Below are 24475 nucleotides of genomic sequence, written 5' to 3'. Positions count from 1 at the left end.
TTAGTTGAACCACAAGGGTGAAAGTAAGCATTTCTTCACAAATGTTCAAATTTCTAAGTCTACATTATTGGGGAAAACACTGGGTCAGGTCTTGAATTGGTTTCCCAGGCATAAAACTGGCAACACTGGTGTTGTTGATTGGTTGCCCTATTATGGAAATTGTTGGAATTTTACTCCCATGATGTACAATGTCCGGTCAGAAAGTTAAAAATCTAACATCAAAATTCTACAGGGGCTGCAAATATGCAAATAACAGTGACTGCAGCAATCTCTATGAACTTGTCAACATACGCTGCCAGTTCACCCTCCTGAACTGGCCTGCAACTCTAGGAGATTGCATATGCATAATTTGAGTCTCTAAGTAAAAGAATCTTGACAAAACTGTAACCTGTCGAATGAGATATAACTGTATTAATGGTGAACTAATCTGATCATTGCTGAATAGGCTTCACTGTCTCTGAAAAATTAACCTCACATTTGTAGAAAGTCATATTTCCCTATTATGACAAAAACAATGAATTTCAATTTAGCATATTTTTTCAAAATTTTGGTTCTGCTAGTTCAGCTTCAACCTCAATCCATTATGTATGTCTCAATTATTTATTTTACCCTGTTAACTATTAACTAGAATCAAAATACATTCTTGGTTTTCTATCTGTGCATGTACAACGACCTTGTCTGTTGATCCTTCTTGATAAAGTCATCGTTGTTGCATGCCTAGAGACTCAAATGACTTGACAGTAGATTCAAACGGTAGTCGCAAAGTGGGATTCCACACCGTAGAGAGAGAAATAGATCTTTGTGGGTAATTTTCTTAGAGGCTAGTGGAGAAAACTGCTCTTTTCGCCTGACCCTAATCTTTCTCTGACTATTGATCCTGTTCAAGCAGGTTGAATGTTCCAGCATTTTCTGTTTCATTGATTTTCAAAATCTGTTCCTAAGTCCTTAACTTACGTGAAAATAATTCAGCAAATAGGCAATGCAGTTTCCTAAAAAAAATTCATTTAATTGATCTCCCTTTTTCTTGCGAACTGTTAACTGAGTGACAATTCTTGATTGCCGGTCTGCATTCATGTGCCCCACAAATTTGAGGTCACTCAAAACTGTTTCCCTTGTCCTAAGTCATACTAGATCCATTTCCTCATATCCACTGTCCTCACTGATCAGCATTGACTCCTGGAGAAGCAATGCACAATTAAAAAATTCTTGTCCTTGGGTTTTAAATTGCATCATGGCCTCTTCACTCCTGATCTCTGTATTGTTGTCTCACTCCACAACCCTCTGAGATAACTGTGCACCTGCATTTCTGGTGTCTTGAGCAGTCCTGATTGTAATCACACTGTTAGTCATCAGCAACTGGGGTCCTAACATTTAGAAAATTCCTTCCCTAAATATCTCCCCTTCTCTTTCCTCCTTTAAGATTCTACATAAGACCCAGCTATTTGATCAAGATTTTGTTTATCAGCCCCATTATCTCTTTAAATGTGCAGTGTTAAATTTTATTGTATTACTCTCCTGTGAATTATCTTTGGATCTTCAATTACATTAGGGATTCAATATAAGTACAAGCTGTTGTTGAATGGTGTATTTTAAGTTGTAGCACTGTAATTTTTTTTAAAAAGTGTCTTAGCCAATGCTATATTGTATTCTATCAAACACAGTACTGTGACATGCGTTTCTTTGAACAACGTATGACACAGTGACCTCTGGTTTAGTCCCAGTGCCAAGCTCAAACGAGGGAAAGAATAAACGAAATAAATCAATGGTTGAAGACGGGATTGAGGTTCTTGGATCATTGGAAACTCTTCTGGGGCAGTAAAGATTCTAAAGAAGGGTCTAGGCCCAAAACATCAGCTTTCCTGCTCCTCTGATGCTGCTTGGCCTGCTGTGTTCATCCAGCTCTACACCTTGTTATCCCTGTTCACAAAGGATGGGTTTCACCAGAACTGGAAAGAGACCAATATCTGAGCAAATCTTCCTGCTAATTCTATTAAGGGAAACCGTAAACTATTAAAAGGGATTTGGGGGACCCTAAGTAATGGCAGAGTAAATAGAAAGATAGATGAGGATGGTTTTGAATCTGAAAAGAACAAGTTAACTTAGAAAAGACAGACAATAGCAAGTCAGAGAATGAAATAATTTTGAATAATTAAACTGCATTTATTTCAACGCAATGGGTAAGGCTGATGAACTCATGGCATTTTTGGGATTGGGACATCATAGTTATTATAGAAACCTTGCTGAGGGATGGACATGAGTGGTACCTCAATGTTCCAGATTTCAGATGCCATGGAAAGGATAAAAAAAGATAAAACAGGAGGGGATGTGGCATTTTTGATTGAGGAAAACACTACTGCTGTAACTAGAAGATATTTCTGAAAAATCATCTAGTGAAAATGTACAGGTTGAAGTTGGAAATAAAAAAGGAATGATCACCTTGTTGAATTGTACTATAGATCCCTGACAGTCAGAGGGAAATTGAAGAACAACTACGTAGAGAGACCTCAGATATATGCAAGAATAATAAGGTTGTAATAGTTTAAATTTCCCAAACATTGCCTGGGACCACCATTGTGTCAATGGTTCGGATGGTGAAGAACTTGTTAAATATGTTCCAGAAAATTTTCTTTATCAATATGTAAATGTTCCTAATAGAAAAGGAGCAAAACTTGATCTTCTCTTGGGAAATAAGGCAGGCCAAGTGACTGAAGTGATAGCACAGGAACACTTTTTGTCTAGCGATCATAATTCTATTTGTTTTAAAATAGTTAAGGAAAAGGATAAGCCTTCCATAAAAAAGTTAAAATGTTCTTAGTTGGAGTAAGGCAAATGTTAATTATAGGAGACAAGAACTTTCAAAATTCATTGGAGTAAATTGTTCACAGGAAAAGGGATGTCTGATGAGTGGGAAGCTTTCAGAAGTGTGATAGCAAGACTTCATAATCATTATGTTCCTGTGAGAGCAAAAAGGTACAGCTGGTAGGATTAGAGAACAAATGGATGAATAAGGATATTGTGGTTTGAGTCAAGAGTAAAGAGTAAAGAAGAATCATATTAGGCAAGATTTAGGGAGCATAGGATGGGGAAGGAAACTGCAGGGGATGGGCGCATTAGAAATGTGGAGCTTATTCAAGGAAAAGCTCCTGTGTGTCCTAGATAAATATGTACCTGTCAGGCAGGGAGGAAGCTGTAGAGTGCGGGAGCCGTGGTTTACGAAGGAGGTGGAATCTCTGGTCAAGAGGAAGAAGGCGGCTTATGTTAGGATGAGATGTGAAGGCTCAGTTAGGGCACTTGAGGGCTACGAGGTAGCCAGGAAAGACCTAAAGAGAGAGCTCAGAAGAGCCAGGAGGAGACATGAGAAGTTGTTGGCGGATAGGATCAGGGTAAACTCTAAGGCTTTCCATAGGTATTTAAGGAATAAAAGAGCGACGAAAGTAAGATTAGGCCCAATCGAGGATAGTAGTGGTAAGTTGTGTGTGGAGTCAGATGAGATAGGGGAAGCGCTAAATGAATATTTTTCAACAGTATTCGCTCTAGAAAATGACAATGTTGTCGAGGAGAATACTGAGATACAGGCTACTAGACAAGGTGGGATTGAGGTTCACAAGGAAGAGGTATTAGAAATCCTTCAGAAGGTGAAGATAGATAAGTCTCCTGGACCGGATGAGATTTATCCTCGGATCCTCTGGGAAGCCAGGGAGGAGATTGCCGAGCCTTTGGCATTGATCTTTAACTCGTCATTGTCTACAGGAATAGTGCCAGATGACTGGAGGATAGCAAATGTGGTTCCCCTGTTCAAGAAGGGGAGTAGAGACAACCCTGGTAATTATAGACCAGTGAGCCTTACCTCAGTTGTTGGTAAAGTTTTGGAAAAGGTTATAAGGGATAGGATTTATAATCATCTAGAAAAGAATAAATTGATTCGGGAGAGTCAGCTCGGTTTTGTGAAGGGAAGGCCGTGCCTCACAGACCTTATTGAGTTCTTTGAGAAGGTGACCAAACTGGTAGATGAGAGTAAACCAGTTTGATGTGGTGTATATGGATTTCAGCAAGGCGTTCGATAAGGTTCTCCACAGTAGGCTATTGTACAAAATGCGGAGGAATGGAATTGTGGGAGATATAACAGTTTGGATCGGAAATTGGCTTGCTGAAAGAAGTGGTAGTTGATGGGAAATGTTCATCCTGGAGACCAGTTACTAGTGGTGTACCGCAAGGGTCGGTGTTGGGTCCACTGCTGTTTGTCATTTTTATAAATGACCTGGATGAGGGCGTAGAAGGATGGGTCAGTAAATTTGCAGACGACACTAAGGTCAGTGGAGTTGTGGATAGTGACGAAGGATGCTGTAGGTTGCAGAGAGACATAGATAAGCTGCAGAGCTGGGCTGAGAGGTGGCAAATGGAGTTTAATGCAGACAAGTGTGAGGTGATGCACTTTGGTAGGAGTAACCAGAAGGAAAAGTACAGGGCTAATGGTAAGATTCTTAGCAGTGTAGATGAACAGAGAGATCTCGGTGTCCATGTACACAGATCCTTGAAAGTTGCCACCCAGGTTGACAGGGCTGTGAAGAAGACATACAGAGTTTTAGCTTTTATTAATAGAGGGATCGAGTTCCGGAACCAAGAGGTTATGGTGAAGCTGTACAAAACCCTAGTGCGGCCGCACTTGGAGTATTGTGTACAGTTCTGGTCACCGCACTATAAGAAGGATGTGGAAGCTTTGGAAAGGGTGCAGAGGAGATTTACTAGGATGTTGCCTGGTATGGAGGGAAGGTCTTACGAGGAAAGGCTGAGGGACTTGAGGCTGTTTTCATTAGACAGAAGAAGGTTGAGAGGTGACTTAATTGAAACATATAAAATAATCAGAGGGTTAGATAGGGTGGATAGGGAGAGCCTTTTTCCTAGGATGGTGACGGCAAGCACGGGGAGGGGGGGGCATAGCTTTAAATTGAGGGGTGAAAGATATAGGACAGATGTCAGAGGTAGTTTCTTTACTCGGAGAGTAGTAAGGGAATGGAAAGCTTTGCCTGCAACGGTAGTAGATTCGCCAACTTTAGGTACATTTAAGTCGTCACTGGGCAAGCATATGGACGTACATGGAATAGTGTAGGTTAGCTGGGCTTGAGATCGGTATGACAGGTCGGCACAACATCGAGGGCCGAAGGGCCTGTACTGTGCTGTAATGTTCTATGTTCTATATTACATATAGACAGCTGGCTTCGAATTAATCTATTGAACAGTATAAAAACAGCCTAGGAACATTTTTAACACAGAGATCAGGAAGGCAAAGAGAGGATACAAGATAGCCTTGACAAATAAAAGATTAAGGTTAATCCAAATATTCTACATAATACATTACAAGTGAGAGAACAACGAGAGAGAGAGAGAGAGAGAGAGAGAGAGTACAGCCCCTTAAAGATCAAACAGATCATCTTTGGAGTTGAAAACGATATTATAGGAATATTTTGCATCAGGTTTTACTGTTGAGAGAGAAATGGAGGCTAGAGAACACAGGGAAATAAATATTGATGTTTTGAAAACAGTTCACATTACAGAAGAGGAAGCGCTAGAGGTCTTAGCAAATATAAAGTGGATAAATCTCCGAGACTTGAACTAGGGGACCCAAGACACTGTGGAAGTCAGGGATGAAACCATGAGGCCCTTTGCGGAAATATTTGCTTTGTCTATAAATTTGAGTAAGGTACCAGAAGACTGACAAGTGTCTAATGTTGTGCCTTAGTTTAAGAAAGGATGCAAGGAGAAGTCTGGGAACTATAGACCAGTAAGTCTGACTTTGTTAGTGCGTAGGTTGTTTGAGGTGATTCTAAAGGATTTAAATGCATTTGGAAAGGCAAGGAATGATTAAGGATAGTCAGTATGGTTTTGTGCGAGGGAAATCACACTTTCACAAACTTGATTGACTCTTTTGAGGAAGTAACTAAGAAGACTGATGACGGCAGATCAGGAGGCATTGTTTACTTGTTTAGTAGAGCTTTTGACAAAGTTCTGTGTGGTATTTCTTTAAATGACTTGAATGAGAATATATAGAGGGCATGTTTAGTCAGTTTACGGATGACGCTAAATTTGGTACTACAGTGGACAATGAAAATGTCTGACAAAGAAGGTACCTGAGATTACAAAGAGATATTGATCAATTGGGTCAGTGAGCTGAGGAGTGGCAGATGGAGTTTAAATTTGGATAAGTGGGACGATTTGCATTTTGGTAAAACAAACAAGGGCAGGACTTATAAAATTAAAAGTAGGGCCTTAGGTAGTGTTGTAGAGGAGAAAGATCTAGACCTCAGGTACATAATTTTTTGAAAATTGGCATCACATATAGACAGGGTGTTTAAGGAGGTGTTTGGCATGTTTGCCTTCATTGCTCAGACCTCCGAGTATACGAGTTGGGCTGTCGTGTCTTCTGGAGTACTGTGTCCCGTTCTGGTCACCCAGTTATACGAAGGAGGTCATTAAACTGGAGGGGGTTCAGAAGAGATTTACCAAGATGTTCTCAGGAATAGAGGTTTGAATTATAAGAAAAGGCTGGATATTTTTCACTGGAGTGCAGCATGTTGAGGAGTGACCTTACAGAGGTTTATAAAATCATGAGGGGTATAGGTTAGGTAAATGGAAGGTATCTTTTCCCTGGAGTGGGGGATTTTAAAGACAAGGGGCTATATTTTCTAAGATGAAATGAGTAAGATTTAAAAAAAAACATTAAGGGCATCTTTTTCTAAAAAAAAGTGGTTCATGTATGGAATGAACTTCCAGAGGAAATCGTGGATGTGGGTATAGTTACAACATTTAAAAGACATTTGGGTAAGAACATGATTAAAAAATGTTTGGAGGGATAGGGGCAAAGCGCAGGCAGGTGGAACTAGTTTAGTTTGGGATAATGGTCAGTGTGGGCTGGTTGGAGAAAATGGTCCATTTCCACGTTGTATGCCTCTTTGAAGAGGCATGTAAGTTGAAAACTCCAAGGACAAATAAAGATGACATTTCAACTTTATGAAGGAAAGCATATTTTTATCATTAAACTTACCAAAAGCATTGTCCCAGAAATTTTGTGCCTTTCCACCACACTGGCAGGTTCACTTAAATTATTCTGTGTATAAGTGAGAAACAAGGAAATATTTAGCTTCAAATATTAGCTTGTCCAAAAGTCACAATTGATCTAAGTCCAAGTGATATATTTGAGGCAAAACCTTGCATAATTAACAATGGGCTTTAGGTTTATAATTGGAATAAGTGCGTCAACAAGAGATCACATCTCATCCTCCAATGGCACTCCTTGTCCACAATAATGTTTTTTACCTAACAAAAAAGTAACCTTCCTGGATTGCCTTAAATATCTATTGCAGTTTCCCCCCCCCGTATATTCGCATTTATCTTGTCACGTTTTTGTGAGCTATCGCTGTGTATAAACAATTCTTAAAGTGAAACGAAGGCGACGGTTTAACAGCTACTTAAGCCTGTATGAAATTTGTATTTAAACGAGAGGAAAGTTCCGTCTTACCAGTCTCAGGAATTCTGCTAGCTCCCTAGGTCTCCAACTTTCAAACTCTTCCCGAGTTGGTAACTTTGTGGCCATTGTACGCTGCAGAGCTCGCTACCTCGGCCTTTGATCTGATCGTTGTGTTTTTACTTCTGATAACTAATTCCTGCTCCGCTCTCTCCCGGTACAAGGCGGAAGCTTTCAAGACCTGGAGTTCACAGTATGCAATGGGACTCCCCCCACGTCTATTTCACGCAATCGCATGTTAGTCTGACCAAAATGACGGACAGTTACAAAAGAAATTTGGAGATTATACCTGATGGACACCTGAATTGCTGAGAAAAGTCGTCAGCTGCTAAAGTGTAACAAGCAGCTGTAGAGGGCTGTTCACCATTCCGCTTGTTATATTATTACATATAGGAATATGGATATATTTTCTGACATGAAGCTTTTTGGTGCTATTTTTATCACGCTTTTACGTTGATTTCAGTTTATGGTGCAAACGAAATGCATAAATATTTTGGAATTATATAAATAATGCAATTATTTGTATTTTTTGAGGGGTACATCTGAGATGACATTTATACGCCATCCCGAATCATCCTTAAAGAAGGTATTGGTGAGCCTCAGCCTGAAGCTGTTGTAGTCGCTGTGGTGTAGAGTCTCCCTCAATCCTGCTAGAGATTTAGTACGGTGAACGCGCATTCAATGAGTAATGTCACACCGCTCAGGTTTACTGCAAAGTAGAAAGTAAATTTTCCAAACCTGTCCAGTATTTACAGGGTCAGGTCAGGTGTGAGGTGGAATATTTTTGCCTGGAACAGCAAAACTCAACAAACTCAACACCATTCAAGACCAAGAAGTTTTCTTGGTTGGCACCCCATCCTCTGCCTTTCATATTTATTCCCTCCACCACGGGCACAGCGGCAGCTGTATGTACCATCTACAAGATACACTGAATCAACTCACCAAGGGTCCTTCAACAGCGCTTTCCAAACCTACAAACTCTGCCATCAAAAAGGACATGGGGTAGCAGATGCTTGGGAACACCACCACATGGCAAATTCCTCTTGAATCCACACATCATTCCTGACTTCCCTGAACTCCCTTCCTAAAAATATTCTGAGTGTACCTACACCCATAGATCGCAGCAGTCCAAGAAGGCAGATCACTACCACCTTCTCCAGGGCAATAATGGTGGGCCTTAATGTTGGCTTACCCTGTAATACCAACTTCCCATTAATGAACAAAAAGAAACATTTATCTTTGTACAAACAATTCCGTTTGCCAATTCCTGAGCAGCTAATACAGCACTGCATAGTGACCTCAGTGTCACATGCAGGTGCGTTCTCTACATCTGAAGATCATGAATGGACGCTATCACGAGCTCACTGATGTACATGAGTTAATGTAATCTAATGTAGTGAAACTGGGCATCTGGCAGTATCTTTGTTATTCACTGCTAAAATCTCAAATATTGTGACATGGCAGTGCCAGTGTTGGAATGGAATGGACAAAGTCAGGAGTCACATGCTATCAGGTTATAGTCCAACAGGTTTATTTGAAATCTCAAGTTTTCAGAGCACTGCTTCTTCATCAGGTGAAGCAGAGGGAAGCGCACAGCCACAGAATACATGGGTGGAAATATAATGGCAAAACAATTCCAGGTAATTAAGATTTTTTAACAGATTAGTACAGGTAGTGTTTGGGGGGTGTTGACAGGCTGAATAACAAGTCTTTGCAGGTGATCTAAAGTGTCAACAGCTGAATAACAAGTGAAGGATTGACCTATGAACCAATTGATTGAGGCAATGAGATAATTACATCATTAAGTGAGAATGCCTTAATAGGTTACTCCAAACTGTTTGCAATCTATTAGACTGGAGTTAAAGGATCAGTTTTAGTCATGGGGAGAGGAACAGTCATTGAGAGAGGTCGTTCCACTTCAAATCAAATGTTTTTAAGGGGTCTTCTTGACAGTTTTATTTTGCATGATACTGTTGATATTTGACCTTTTTTTGGTTTTCAGTAGCTCCTTTTTGTTCTCACTTACACCTGGTGAAGGGGCAATGCTTTGAAAACTTGTGACTCAAATAAACCTGTTGGACTATAACCTGGTGTCATCTGACTTCTGATCTTGTCCACCCCAGTCCAACACCGGCACCTCCACTGCATTTTATTTTTATCTGCTGCTGTACTATTGTAGTAATGTTACTTCTGAATTTGTGTTAACATATGGGGTATTTGGGGCTCATACAGAAGCAAAATGAAAAGAATTTGTCAATATCCACAATAATCCTGCCTGCTCTGTTAAACATAATGTTACAACTCATGAGGAAATCATTAACACTCATGACATTAAAGTAATTAATGATACCGGGACTAAGTCAGAAACATTGCCTTCTGAAGTGAACACCCTGAAATATATTTTTATATAGAAATAGCGAACAACCTAAAGATACTTCCCAAGGACATGTGAGGCCACTGCTATGTGGTTATATGTATGGCTCCAACACAGTCAATGCATTTTTCACAATTTGTAGCATATTGAGATGTTTTGAAATGTAGCAGCACGGTGATTCGATTTATTATTGTCACAAGCAGTGATGTACAGTGGAAAGTATTGTTTTGTGTACTAACCAGACAAATTATACCTTACACAAGTACACCAGGGTAAGAGAACAGAAAACAGAATATCATATTACAGCTACAAAGAAGGTTCAGAGAAAGATCAACTTTAATACATGAGAAGTCTAGTCATAAGTTTGATAACATCACTGAAGAAGCAATTTTTAAGTCTTTTAGTATGTGTTTTCAAACTTTTCCATCTTCTTCCCAATGGAAGAGGTTGGAAGAGTGTATAACTAGGGTGGGAGGGGTCTTTGCTTATGTTTGCTGCTTTCCCACGGCAGCAAGGAGTGTAGATGGTGTCAGTAGAAGGAAGGCTTTTTATTGTGATGGACTGGGCTGTACTCACAACTCTTTTAGATTAGATTCCCTACAGTGTGGAAACAGGCCCTTCGGCCCACCAAGTCCACACTGCCTGTTGGAGCATCCCACCCAGACCCATCCCCCTATAACCCACACACCCCTGAACACTGCGGGCAATTTAGCATGGCCGATCCACCTGGCCTGCACACCTTTGGACTGTGGGAAGAAACTGGAGCACCTGGAGAAAACCCATGCAAACACAGGGAGAACGTGCAAAGTCCGAACAGACAGTTACCCAAGGCTGGAATCGAACCCGGGTCCCTGGTGCTGTGAGGCTGCAGTGCTAACCACTGAGACACCGTGCTGCCCCAGTGTAATTTACTCGGTGTAATTTCTTGTGGTTTTGGAAAGAGCAGTTGCCATACCATGCTGTGATGCATGCAGATAGGATACCTTCTGTGGTGCATCTGTAAAAATTGATAAGAGCCATTGTAGATGTGCTGCATTTCTTTCGCTTTCTGAGGAAATAGATCTGTGGGTGTGCTATCTTGACAGTGGTGTTGACGTGTGTGGACCAGGATAGCCCTTTGGTGATATTTACTCCGAGGAACTTGAATCTCTCGACCTCCATCTCAACACCATTGAAATGGGCAGGGGCATGTCAACCTGAAGTCAATGACCAGTTCCTTTGTTGAGGCAGAGATTGTTATATGAATTAGATATTATAATGTATAATAAATATATAATAACTAATATTATAATATATGATATATATGGTATAATTAAATACCACTGTGGGTCAGCATGGTGGCTCAATGGTTAGTACTGCTGCGTCACAGCGTCAGGGACCCAGATTCACTTCCAGCCTCAGGCAACTGTCTGTGTGGAGATTGCACATTCTCCCTGTGTCTGCGTGGGTTTTGTCCCACAGTCCGAAGACGTGCACGTTAGGCGAACTGTCTGTGCTAAATTACCCATTGTGTCCAGGGACGTGTGGTCCAGATAGATTAGCCATGGGAAATGCAGACTTATAAGGATAGGGATGAGTCTGGTTGGGATGGTCTTTGGAGGATGTGTGTGGGGTTGTTGTGTTGAATGGCTTGCTTCCGCACTGGAGGGATTCAGTGAATTCTATAATAAAACATAAATGCAAATCTTCATCTTTGCAGCTCATCACTCTCCTTTTTCATCTCCTACCCCTGCTTGCAGCCCCTTGTTGTCTTTTGTGGTTCTCTTCCCCCAAATACAGTCCCTCTTCACCCTTTGCAGGTCCTCTCTCCATTTTGTGACCTTCTTTCCCCTTTGCAGAAATGATCTCCTTTTTGCAACTCCTCTCTCCCCCCTGCAGCATCTCTTTCCACTTTGCAGCACTCTACCTCACTTTGCAGACTTTCTTGTTCAATCTTTTCTCCCCTCCCTCATCCTCATCACAGTCAGTCTCTAACTACACTCCACTTTTGTTCCAGGTGGCCAGCCTCAATTCCACACAGACACTGATTTTCCCCCCACCCCCTGCCCCCGGCCTGCCTCCCCTGTCATTTTGGAAGCATCTTTTCCCAGGCCCTGAAATCACCTGGCATTCTTCCCCTCCTAAAGCAGCCTAGCACCATGGCCTGTCCTTCCCTTTTACTGCACGGAGACTGGGTTTTATTTACATGTGCAAGTACACTGGCTGTGACCAGCCACATCTGACTCAGTCTCTGAAGTCACGACTCTCTGAATCCCCGTTCTAATTTTCTTTTCTTTTTTTCTCCTCCTTTTTCTCATCCACCACACTGCCATTGTATAGAAGTAGTGCTTACATTTTCCCCACATTACCAGTGATTTGCATGTGTGTGCAGTGACTCAGTAAAAAAGACGTCATTGGACAAGAACTTCATTCAGTATTTCCACCACCAGAATAAAACACTCAGGTGGCCACTGAACCATTATGAAGCAAAACCCAAAAAGGACAATGCTTACATGAAGAAAAAGTGAAGGGAGAGAATAAGGATCATCCCCTGTTTATATCTGTCAACCAGGGTTCCGTGATTAGCTCAGGTTAACAATCCCAATCAAGGATCCCACAGCCAATGAATTCAACATGGTTCCAATCACTAATCCAGGGGAGTAGCTTTGCTCTCCATTACTACTACCTTCTGTCTACTGCTCCAACCACAGCTGCTTCTCTCCTTTATTTGCTACTGTGAATCTACCGGCAGCAAGTATATAAAAAGAGAACAGCCTGTGTTTGAAGGAACAACTTTTCACCACTTCTGTGCATTCTATTTATGGGCTCAACTTTCCTCTGATTATTGGTTCCAATGACTGAAGTTTCCCACACACTTGTTACTCACAGGTGCTGTCAGCTATGAGAAGCTGGGAGCTCTTTGAAATAACGGGAGCAGTTTGCTGCAGCTGAAATTTGGGGCCCAAGGAAGCCTGAATGTAATATTTGCTTGGTGTAGCCCATGAAAGTGGAGTTTGGAAAATTTCAGGAGCTGTGTCAGCTAAGTGGTGCTGGCTGTGTGCAAATGAGACAAAGTCATGCGAGTAATTAAAAGCTTGAGTTCAGTTTGCAAGTTCAGTAGAACACAGTCTCAGAAGAAGAGATTGAAATACTGGGAGGTGAGCAGCCATTGAGTTGGTCTGAGCTGGGGAAACCTTTGAGGAAATATGGAGGTTTGATCTTCAAAAGTGAAGAACTGAACTTCATTGTGAAGAAGACAGTTTTAATGAGCTTTTGTCACTAAGGAGTGAACCATTTCAACTCCCCCTCCCATTCTTTAGATGACATGTCCTCCTGCAGTGCCACAATGATGCCATCTAAAGGTTGCAGGAACAGCAACTCATATTCCACTTGGGAACCCTGCAGCCCAATGGTATCAATGTGGACATCACCAGCTTCAAAATCTCCCCTCCCGCCACTGCATCCCAAAACCAGCCCAGTTCGTCCCCTCCCCCCACTGCATCACACAACCAGCCCAGCTCTTCCCCTCCCCCCACTGCATCCCAAAAACCAGCCCAGCCTGTCTCTGCCTCCCTTACCTGTTCTTCCTCTCACCCATCCCTTCCTTCCCACCCCAAGCCGCACCTCCATTTCCTACCTACTAACCTCATCCCACCTCCTTGACCTGTCCGTCTTCCCTGGACTGACCTATCCCCTCCCTACCTCCCCACCTATACTCTCCTCTCCACCTATCTTCTTTTCTCTCCATCTTTTCTCTCCATCTTCGGTCCGCCTCCCCTTCTCTCCCTATTTATTCCAGAACCCTCACCCCATCCCCCTCTCTGATGAAGGGTCTAGGCCCGAAACGTCAGCTTTTGTGCTCCTGAGACACAAGTTAAGCTGAGTTCATTAAATCATAATTAAATAAAACCAGTCTGACTTGAAAAAGAAACATTTATATCAAAAAGGATTGAAACCAGTCAGGCTGGAAGAAGCCTCTAAACCCCTGATGTATTTCCACCTTTATTTCCAAAATATAAACTTTTCATGAAAAAAAGTCAAGGAGACCAAAATTGCACAGAGTACTCCAAAGTGTGATCTTACCAAGGTCCTGTACAATTGCACAGGACATCCCTGTTCCGCTACTCACATCTCCTTGCGGTGAGGTCAACTTGCTATTTCCCTTTTCCATTGTCTGCTAGATCTGCCAGCTTACTTGGTACAAGCACTCACTTGGTAAAACAGAAATATTTTCACTTTGAGTTATTCATCTGTGGATTTATCTTCCCCAAAAAACCACAGAGGTGGGATTGGTGAATATATTAAAGACTGAGTTGCTGGATGAGCAGGTAGGAAATTTGAGTTAAGGCCAATCAGATCAGTCGTGATTTTATTGACTGGCAGAGCAGATTTGAGGGAGCGAATGGCCTGCACCAGCCCATAAATCTTCCAATTTTTTGTTTTTGCATTCTCTCAGATTACCAAAAGTTAGCCAAATTCCAGTTTGCTGAAACCAGTCAGGCTTGAAGAAGCCTATAAACCCCTGATGCATTTACACTTTTATTTCCAAAATGTAAACTTTTCATGAAAAAAATGTCACCTACAATTATCCCGCTTGGAGACAATGAACCTTAACAAATACATGAATGAGCTCTCTTTCAGGAAAAGTTTCTCTCTCGTTCTCACTGTTTTTTTAAGGAAGGACAAATTCTAGTGATGAAGTGAATAAAGAAAGATCTTAGCATTGATGACTCCAAGATATTTCAAATATTCATATCCTTCACTGAGCCAGGACATACATAACTGACCGAGGTCTCAGGTTAAAATCTAACGCCTTGAGACCACTCTAAGAAATGAAACTGCCTGTTTTCTAATCTTCCTTTTGTACATTATGCTATCAGTCATTTATCTTTGTAACTGCACTTGTGTGTGTATTTAATATTGTGTCTACATAATTTTTCTTGGAATCCGGCACTAATAAAACACTCTTCCTTTTACTCAAGAAAACCTTGTAATTGGTTACTTATTGTTTCTGCTGAACTAATCAACTGCAATTAGAGTAAGGCATGGCTGTGTGCTGAAAATGACATAACATCTTTGTTGCTCCCAAACGAGGAGGTTAAAAAGAGTGGAGTCAATTCATCCCTCTTTACCAGGTTGTAACATCAGAGTCAAGCATCTTGGTTGCTCTTAGAATGAAGTCAAGTGTAGAAGATAGAGAAAGTACCATCTAAATCACAAAGGTACCAACAGCATAACTAGTTAATTTTCCTGACAGAATAATCAATGGAAAAGGCACAGAACATTCTGGAAGACATCACCTATGTGTAATTTTGACAGACTAAATTGTTTTTTTTAAATTCTATTTTATATAAGTGGGATTTATATTTATTAGAGCAGCATACCACTAGAATCTAGCTTTATTTGTGAATACTCAGTATTCAGAAGGGGTTTATTTAGTTTGTTAATACCTCAGTTAATTTGTTCACTGTTAGAGTTAAGATAAATAAATTGTTTCTTGTTGATTTTAAAGTGAGTATCAGGGAATTATTTTATTTGACCCCTAGAAGTTGCTGAAAGGCAGGTTATACCACTTCTCACACTCCTACAGATTATATAGGGTGAAACACTCCTCTTTGGGTATTTCAGTTTTTTTTTCAAGGGGTGGTTGACCTCCGCTTTATAAAAGAATCGAAAGATTGGATTCCAATTAGATACTCCAGAGCAATTCCTTTAAATTAGCTAAAGATATATATGATAGAGTTTTGTGACCTATCTACCATGCACCGAGCCCCATTCTGAAGGAAACCCTTTATTCTAACATGCATAAACCTCTGCCTGAGCTCTTTGAGGCTCCACATGGGATCTATCCCACATTTTAACCACACGAAACTATTGTTGGGTCATTACTTGAATCTGCAATTAGGGCTAGAGTGATGGAACATCTCAAAAGCTTTCATCCATTCAGAGTGCACCACATGGGTTTGTAAATCACAGGCTGGCCTGATGGATGAGTTTGAGTTCTTTAAAATTTGCCTCAAGTACCGGACAAGGGAATGGGTAAAGACATTATGTTCTACCTGGAAGCATTTGATAAAGTCCCTCTTAAAAGACTGATAGCTAATATTGGAATTCATGGATTGAAGGCAAGTTATTGGTCTAATTAAGAAATTAATTGCGTGTGGGAGATAACAATTAGCAATAATGAGCAGGCACTCAGGAAGTGGCTCATGATGTGTCGCAATGTGCTGCAACTATTTACCATACTTATAGTGATTTAGATAGTGGGATAGAAAGCCTCATAACCAGACTTATCAATAACTAAAGATTAGCAGCATTTTAAGCAGTATTGTTGAAAGCGTAAAACCATAAAGATATATTAATAGATTAAGTTAATAAAATAAAAACTGGCAAATGCATTTTGGTGTAGGAAAATATGAGGTAGTCCACTATGGGGCTGTAAAGGAAAAGAACAAGGTATTTCCTAAGTGGTCGAAAAGTAGGGACAATGGAAGACCACTGAGATTTGAGAGCCCGGGTATAGAAATGAGCAAAATGGCATTAAATGAGGTAGAAAGTAATAAAAAGGCTAGTGGATGGCTAATCTTTTTATCTCAAGTATATTTGAATTTATACTTGAATATAAGAGATGGAGTAAACAGAAAGCTCAGGGGGATAGGTGACTTCATGAAATTAGGTTGCAGATCAATCATGATCAGATTTAAAGGGTTAGATCTGTTTCAATGTTATTCTGTTCCTAATGTAGATTATGTGTATTTTTAAACATTGAGATCAGACTGAGGAATCTTGGCATCAGCAAAATGTGTGCAACACTGCATGGTATTTCAGGTCTAATTTTCAGGTTACGACCACACTAGCAGCTCCAGGTCACTAACTTCATTGGTCATTGACATGTTTTAGCAAAAATAAATGATGATGAAAGCCGAACACCACTATCAATCAGGAAAAAAAGGATTAACCATTGTATATTTTAGGATTCAGCTCAATGACCACTCCAGTGATCTGTTCTACAATGAACCAATATGTCTTTCTCTCGTGTTGTCTGGACAAATATTTCCAGATTTGGAGATAAAACAGGGCATCCTTGCCACTATGTTCTAGTTTATCGAAATAGGTATTTATACCTATTATATATACAATTTAGTAAATCTGATCCACATGAGAAATTGGAAAATACTTCTCTTAACACTGAAAAGGTAAATGAACATTATTCAATGTAAACATCTTTCAACATTTGTTATCCTCCTCTTGAATGCTCCCAAATTGAATTGTTCTGCTGCTGCAATCTGTGATGTCAGCTGCTTGGGTCTTAAGCTCTGGAATTTCTTCCTTGAATTTCTCTGACTTCTCATCCTTTCAGGCACTTCTTAAATTCTGTCTTTTTGGTTTAGTTTTTGGCCATCTATCCTTTTTTTGTAGCTTGGTTCATATTTTGTTTGATAGTGCTCCTGTCTGTCATGGCGAAAAAACTACATTCATTTATAAAAGAGGTTACAGGAGGGCACTTTGACAATCTTTGCAACAGAATCTTCCCTTGCTGGATGTGATGGTGAGAGAGGGCACTGAGCAGGGCAGCTGGAGCAGTTGAATAGACTCTCCCTAGAGGAAAGGCTGCGTTCGGATAAAGGAAGCCCGATGAGAGAACTATCAGACAGATAAAGGATTGCCTCAACTGGATGTAAACCATGGGTTTCCTGGGTAAATACTGTGCCTTCTTTTTTAACTTAAATCTCCCTTCATGTCTGTAATGATCCGATACCATTGGAATAAAGAACCTTTGCTTAGTGATCTTTAGGCCGCCCATATGTTCATATCACATGGGTGGAATCTTACAGCGGTCTGAGCAATTGTGAGATCTGTGATAGAATTTGACGAGCAGTCCATTAAGGCCCATTTCAATGTTGTGAGCATGTTTGCTGCGTCTTTTATGCTTTCCACAAATGGCTGAGTTTTTCTTTGCGTAGTGGTGACTTGCAATTAAGAGGATTGTTGCTTGTTAAATACCTCATTTACAGCTCAACTCACCTCATTAACATTCAGCTTTCTGTCTTAGCAAATACACCAAACAAGCTAAATGTAGAGTAACCGAGATGGAGACCAAAACAGGAATCTGGCCCTTTTAGCTCATCGATTGCTCTGAATGATATTGGATACTGAGCAGCGATATCCTACGGCTTGCAGATATATCCCACATCCAAAGACGTTACCAGCTTCCAAGTACCCTCAAGGCACATCTCAGATCTATTTACACGTCACTTCTGCACTTCAATGCTACACCTCTGGTTTGCAGCAAGAAGAGTTTGCACTTGGACATGCACCCAGCTCATAGGCTGAACCAGGCTGCATCTCTGGGATCTTTGTTTGCTGTCATAGCGCTCACTCACTCTGAATCTACCTGGATGATCACAGTCTCCCTGCCTTGTACTGCCTTGCCCTGTCTTGTCTCTCTGCACTTTGCTCCCTCAGCCAAAAACACCAGGCTACTGCCGTCACGCTCATTCTATCTCTATCATAGTATCCACATTCCACCAAGACACATGTTGTCTTGTTTTGTTGTTTACACAAATACAGAAGAAAGAAGCTTAATGTGGTTATCAGCAGTTCTCTGTCAAGTCAAAGGGATAGCTTTCACTTAGCAGGTCCTGCCGCAATAAGTAAAAGAAAGTCTTAGTCCAGGGGCTTGGACATGGTCAATTAGCCGCTCAGTGCGGTCAGCGTCAGGATCCTGTCTACATAAGGGGTGAAGAACCAAATGTCAGGCAGCCCACTACCAATCTTGACTCTGTTTCTGTACTGGGCTCTGCTTTTCTCCTGGAATGAGAGAGAAGCAGATATAAAGGATGATGAAAATGGGTGCACAGTGGTTACTTTTGGTGCAGGTGGGAAGATATCCTGAAAAGTGAGTAGACAGTATACAGAGGGCATGCAGAGTTAGTGCTTTTGCAACTGATTGGGTGACAGTGAGTTGCAGGCAATTGTAAGAGTGGTGACATGTGTTTCTTGAAGGAATGTGCATACAGTAACAGAAACAGAGTGAGTATGAGGTATTAGAGAGAAAACGGTGGCATGTACACTGGTGAAGAGGAGAAGGAGATTGACCTTCTTCCTGCAGCGCTAAGCCTTTGGTAAGATGTTTCAAGAGAACTGGTCAGGACTTGCTGCAAAAAAAACCTCAAAAAGCTTTACACAAACTGAGACTTAGCCGAAAAACATAAGATTCAGCACCATGTTACCTCTTAGAACAATCAGGTGGTGTCAGTATGGTTTTGTGTGGACAAAATTGTGCTGATCTAATTTGTTGGCATTATTATGGATATAATAAATGAGGTAAATAAAGAGGAACATGTGGATGTGGTGAACTTAAATTTCTAGAATGCATTTGATAATGGGCTCATCAAAAGGTACTAAACAATATAAGAGTTCATGCAATAGGGCTTAACATATTGGTTGGATAGAGGAATTGATTAGCTAACAGGGTACAGATAAGAGGGATAAATGGGTCATTTTCAGGTTGTCACTATGTGACAAGTGCGACACAGATCAGTGCTGGAACCTCAGCTCTTGCAATCCATATAAATGGCTTCAATGAAAACGCCGAATGTGACTAAATTTACTGATGATACAAAGATAAGAAGGAAAGTATGCTGTGAAAAGAATGAGTCGTTTATGTGAGATCACAAACATGGGTCTATGAAGTTTAATGTGGGAAAAGATCATCTTATCCACTTTGGCAGAAAGAATAGAAAACAGTTTATTATTTAAATTGGAAGAGATTTCAGGAATCAGCAGTACAGGTGGATCTGGGTATCCTGATACATGAATCACAAAAAGTTGGTACATAGAGACAGAAATTGATTAGGAAGGCAAATTGAATGCTGACATTATTTGCAAAGGGAATGGAATGTAGATCTAAGGCCATTTTGCTCCAGCTCTCTAAGGCCTTGGAAAGATGGCATCTGGCATACTGTGCACAGTATTGTTATCTTATGTATGGACATAATTGCATTCAAAGCAGTTAAGGTAACATTCATTTTTCTGATCCTTTGGATGAAGGAATTATGAGGAATGGTTGGGCCTATACCCAATGGAATTTAGAAGAATGACAGATAATCTTCCTGAAACATTTTAACTTCTTAGGGGAATTGACAGGGTGGACACTGAGAGGAGGTCAAAATGCTATTTCCCTTTTCCATTGTCTGCTACATCTGCCAGTTTACTTGGTACAAGCACTTACTTGGTAAAACAGAAATATTTTCTCTTTTGAGTTTTTGTCTGTGAATTTGTCTTCCCCAAAACGCCACAGAGGTGGGATTGGTGAATATGTTAAAGACGGAGTCAAGATTAATGGATGACCAGGTAGTAAAGTTGAGTTAAGGCCAATCAGATCAGTCACGATTTTATTGAATGGCAAAACAGATTTGAGGGACCAAATGACCTGTGTCAACCCATACATTTTCTGTTCTTGTGTTCTTGCTTTCCGTCAGATAACCCAAAGTTAGCCAAGCTACAGTTTGCCGAAAGCTGATAGATAATCTTCATAAAATGCTTTGATGCCACCCACAGGGTAATGCCCATGGAACTCAGGAAGATTATGTCAAATCTGATTTACGTTAGTGAGATTTAGAATTTAAACTAATAAGCAAACATCTGTCAGTCATCTTTACACAAGGGTATGCTTGAAATTAGCCATAATTGAACATGAATTTTAAGACTATAAAAAAAACCTGAATTCAATCAAAGGAGAATACATATATTCATATTCAAAATACTGACTCACTTAAATTGCCAAAGGAGTAAATGTAAGACCCACATTCTAAGTAGCAAGCTTCTAATTCAAATGAACAAATGGAATATTATTTATTCATAATCTGAGATAAATTATTTTGAGAATATTGACCATAATAAAATTGAAATCTTTCTTAGGCTTTAAGGAGGAATAAAAGAATCCAAGACAAATCTATGGATCTAAAGAGAAAAAAATGCGAAAGGATAAGAGAAACGTTGATGTTGGACCTGAGAGAGAAAAGCTGGACCTTCAACAGGACAATGTTCTTTCCCTTCTCGCAGGTTAATTACCAGCCTGGCTTTTAAGCTGCCGGTTAACTCCTGGGCAATATTTACCGCACCCAAGAGCAGTATCAAATTTTAGCTGGCATTGAATTGTTTTTGGTTGTATTCCAAGTGGTTTTATTGCAGTTATGGATGGTTTGTCTTTAGTGTTGGAGGACAGTGAGGAACAGAAAAGATGACATAATAGAATTGAGGAGAAGAGGGAACTGGCACACATGACATGGATTACCGAACATTCATTATATTTCCAGCAAACAAATTCATTAACTGTTTTATTTTCTGTACAATTATATGCCTTGAAAAATATAGTGTGCAGAAATACAAGATAGAGAGATAAATGTTCAGTTGAATTTTCATTGCACTAAAAAGATTCTAGCACTGTGTCGCCCAGAACAAAAGTCTGTTTTTGCACTTAGCATATGTATCTTGTCTTACTTCCTGTCCTGATCTTGGGTCGATAGATTTTTCAGTTTAGCCACTCTTATGGGTAGCACTGAAACAATAGAAGAGTAGATCTTATCAGAAGCATGTGATATTTTGAAACAAAGAATTTTCCAAGTAATATGGGGAATTAACAGTGAACTCAACAGACTGAACGCCGAAGCAATTAATTTCCAGGTTAGCTCATAAAAAGTGATATATTACAATGAGTGACTGAAGGAACAGGAAATAATTGAATCTGGTTTTTGACTACGAACTTGCAGTGGATAACTGTATATAAAAAAAACTTAAGCAGCACAGAAAATTGCATAGTTGTGCCCAATCAAATTAAGTGATACCGTATTCAAATAGTAGCATGGTTACAAAGTCACAGACGTCCTGGTATTATGACTTGTTCAAGGAAGGTTGGGCTCTGAACTATAGACTCAGTTATCTCTGAATGCAGTGACTTTTATAATTGTTCTGTACAGAAGATAGTTGATAAGATATTCAGTTCTTACTCATTATTAGAAACTGAATTAGGTATTGGTATGAGGAAGATAATTACGATTTGAAGCCTAGGAAAGCCATAAGTGAGGAATTGTAATTAAGTGACCTGAGTCAGAGGCATGCATCAAGCATACTTTCATATAAGGAAGGAAGATCAGGTTTATGAAACTACGCAGAGGGCTATGAATGGTGCAGAGATCACAAAGAGGAATAACGTAAAATATTATATCCATAATTTAAGGTGACAATGTGTCACTTGTTCTGGAAATAGAATGCTGCAACCATGAGAAACTAGACTTTGTGTAAAGTTAGTAACTTTATTTTGTGGTGATGAGAGACTTTTTAAAATCTACATGGGGCTAAAAGTTGACTAGCCTGTTTTTTTAGGTGCTGAGTTTACAGTTTGAGATCCAATGTACCTATTCGGATAGCATAGGTAGCACGAGAATTTACTGCACCCATCTCATTGGAATGACTGTAACATTGGTCCGAGTGGGGCTTGAGATTTCCCAAACACTGCTGTAGTGTTTCTGTTCTGCATAGCGGAGGGTAGCATCATTTGAAAATGATGTGATCCAGCTGGTCTTCCCTAATGAAAAAGGCAGACACTCTGTTAAATAGAAGGCACACTGCCAAAGTGAAGGAAACTGGACAGTGGACTATGCAGACTGCCAGAAATACAGGGTTGCAACACATAAGTGACGTTTCGTAATGCTAACAAGGAATTCCATGAGAATCAAAATGGATCTTGGCACCAAGAATGAAGCAGCAATTCCAAAAAAAACTACCTTAATCCTACATGTGGTCAAGGTATAAATTTTAATGAATATGCTCACTACATCAGCAGTCTCTCATTTTATTTAACATAAGAGGGCTATCGTTTAACAACAAGCAGTACACCCTGGTGCTCAGCACTCACGTTTAACATTTACACATTACTAACTTACAAACATTTATCAATGCTGCCAGAATCACATCCAGTGATCCCTCTAACTTTTCTGGGGAATGTGCAGAACCTGAATTAATCTGAGTGGCACGTTGCATACATTGAACTGAAATCATGTTGCTATTTTCTCACAGTTTATTTATTAACAATTAAAAGCAAGCATTTATGTTAATTTAAAGTTTCAGCCATTCTACCCGTATACTGCAATTTTTCATAGAGTTAGTTATTATAAGTTAGAATTTAAGATATTTTACATCTACTAGTATTCTACCTGATAAAATAAAACAAAATTATTTGCTCTCCTCAGAGGTCTGGGGTCCTGTACGGTGGTGGTGTATGTGTACCACATAAACTCCGTGACCAAAAGAGGACATTAATGAATTATTTGTTGGCAGATTTTCACACCTGTCCTTATTTGCTGCCCAATGATTACAAAGGGAGTCACTGGACTTGAAATATTACCTGTTTTCTCTCCACTGCTGCTGCCAGACCCGCTGAGTTTCTCCAGTAAACTATACTTTTGTTTGTTTCAGATATCCGGTATCCACAGTTATTTGTCCTATGTTGACTGCAATTTTGATATTTTGTCTAGATGAAATATACAACGTAATAGACATGTCAAACTGTGCATGTGATCTATTTCTAATCTCTTTTTGAATTTACATTTAATCAAGGTCATGAGGCTAAATCCATACCCACTTGATGCTTGAAATGTTACACAAATGTCTGGATGAATGGACACTTCTTGAGACTGGTCATTTTTTTAGAGCATAATCATCAAATCACTGAATGTCTGAACGGAACCAATTTGAGACTTTATCGACAACCATAAATTTAAAATCGGAATATTCCTCACATATCTTTGTGGCTATATTTTCACGGTAGATCAGCACAAAAGTAGAATATTTCAATATCAATCACACAGCACTGTCTTTTCCGAATTCATAATCAGCTGTCCTGGCATTGTAGCCTTAAGGAAATGCTTGCCACTCTTGTAATTCCTCTTCTAGAAGTCTGTTTTCCACATGGTCACATCGCTAATGAAAAAACTGAAGGATTGCTTCAGTGTCCACATCACTGTCATGAGCAGCCTCATGGTCCTCTTAACTTCATCTCTCCAATAAACTCATTCGCCTAGATATTGAATCTTCAATTCATTCATTTTGGCCTGTGCAAATTGCATAACTCCAGTAATTGCGAAACAGCTTCTCTGCAAGAATTTGCGCAACACATGCCAGTTAACTAAGAACATAATGCAGAGCTGTCAATGCAACGTGATATTGTGACTTTGTGAGCATTTTCAGACAATATTTATTTATTGGATCATTGCACTTATCCACTTGTTCTCTGCAGTACTTGATCAAGGCATTGCAGCTTCACATTAGTGTACACACTTCAAACTGACTTGACAGCCCTCTCACTTCATTCAGATGTTGAACTGCCACTGCATCTCATGCTGTGACTTTGGGAAAATCTTCCAATTACCCTCTCTTCACTGCTGCCCTGCTGAACATACATTGTCCTTAGTCACATTTCAATATCTTACATAACTGACACCTGTGTACAAGCATCATCCATTCCCAGATTTTCTCTATGAACAACGCAATGCTGTTCCAACTAATGTTTGATTTCTTGCTGCAAGAATGCAGCTACTCCA

At 40.0% G+C, this 24475-nt stretch overlaps 2 protein-coding genes across 3 annotated transcripts in view; one reads left to right on the top strand and one right to left on the bottom strand.

The window, feature by feature from the left end:
• Positions 1-7709, bottom strand: part of blnk (B cell linker) — a 205153-nt gene extending 197444 nt beyond the window's left edge. For both annotated transcript variants that reach the window (XM_048551118.2, XM_048551119.2), the window contains exons 1-2: positions 7514-7709; positions 7040-7102 (exon numbers count right to left, since the gene is read on the bottom strand). In XM_048551118.2, coding sequence (XP_048407075.1) covers positions 7040-7102; positions 7514-7588 — 138 coding nt within the window. In that variant the 5' untranslated portion in view covers positions 7589-7709. The remainder of the gene's footprint in view (positions 1-7039; positions 7103-7513) is intronic.
• Positions 1-24475, top strand: part of dntt (deoxynucleotidyltransferase, terminal) — a 308352-nt gene that overhangs the window by 28479 nt on the left and 255398 nt on the right. The window lies entirely within an intron of this gene.

This window comes from Stegostoma tigrinum, chromosome 20 (assembly GCF_030684315.1).
Source record: "Stegostoma tigrinum isolate sSteTig4 chromosome 20, sSteTig4.hap1, whole genome shotgun sequence".
Classification (NCBI taxonomy): Eukaryota; Metazoa; Chordata; class Chondrichthyes; order Orectolobiformes; family Stegostomatidae; genus Stegostoma; species Stegostoma tigrinum.
The sequence above is the reverse complement of the archived record's forward strand: the minus strand, read 5'-3'. Positions and strand labels throughout refer to the sequence as shown.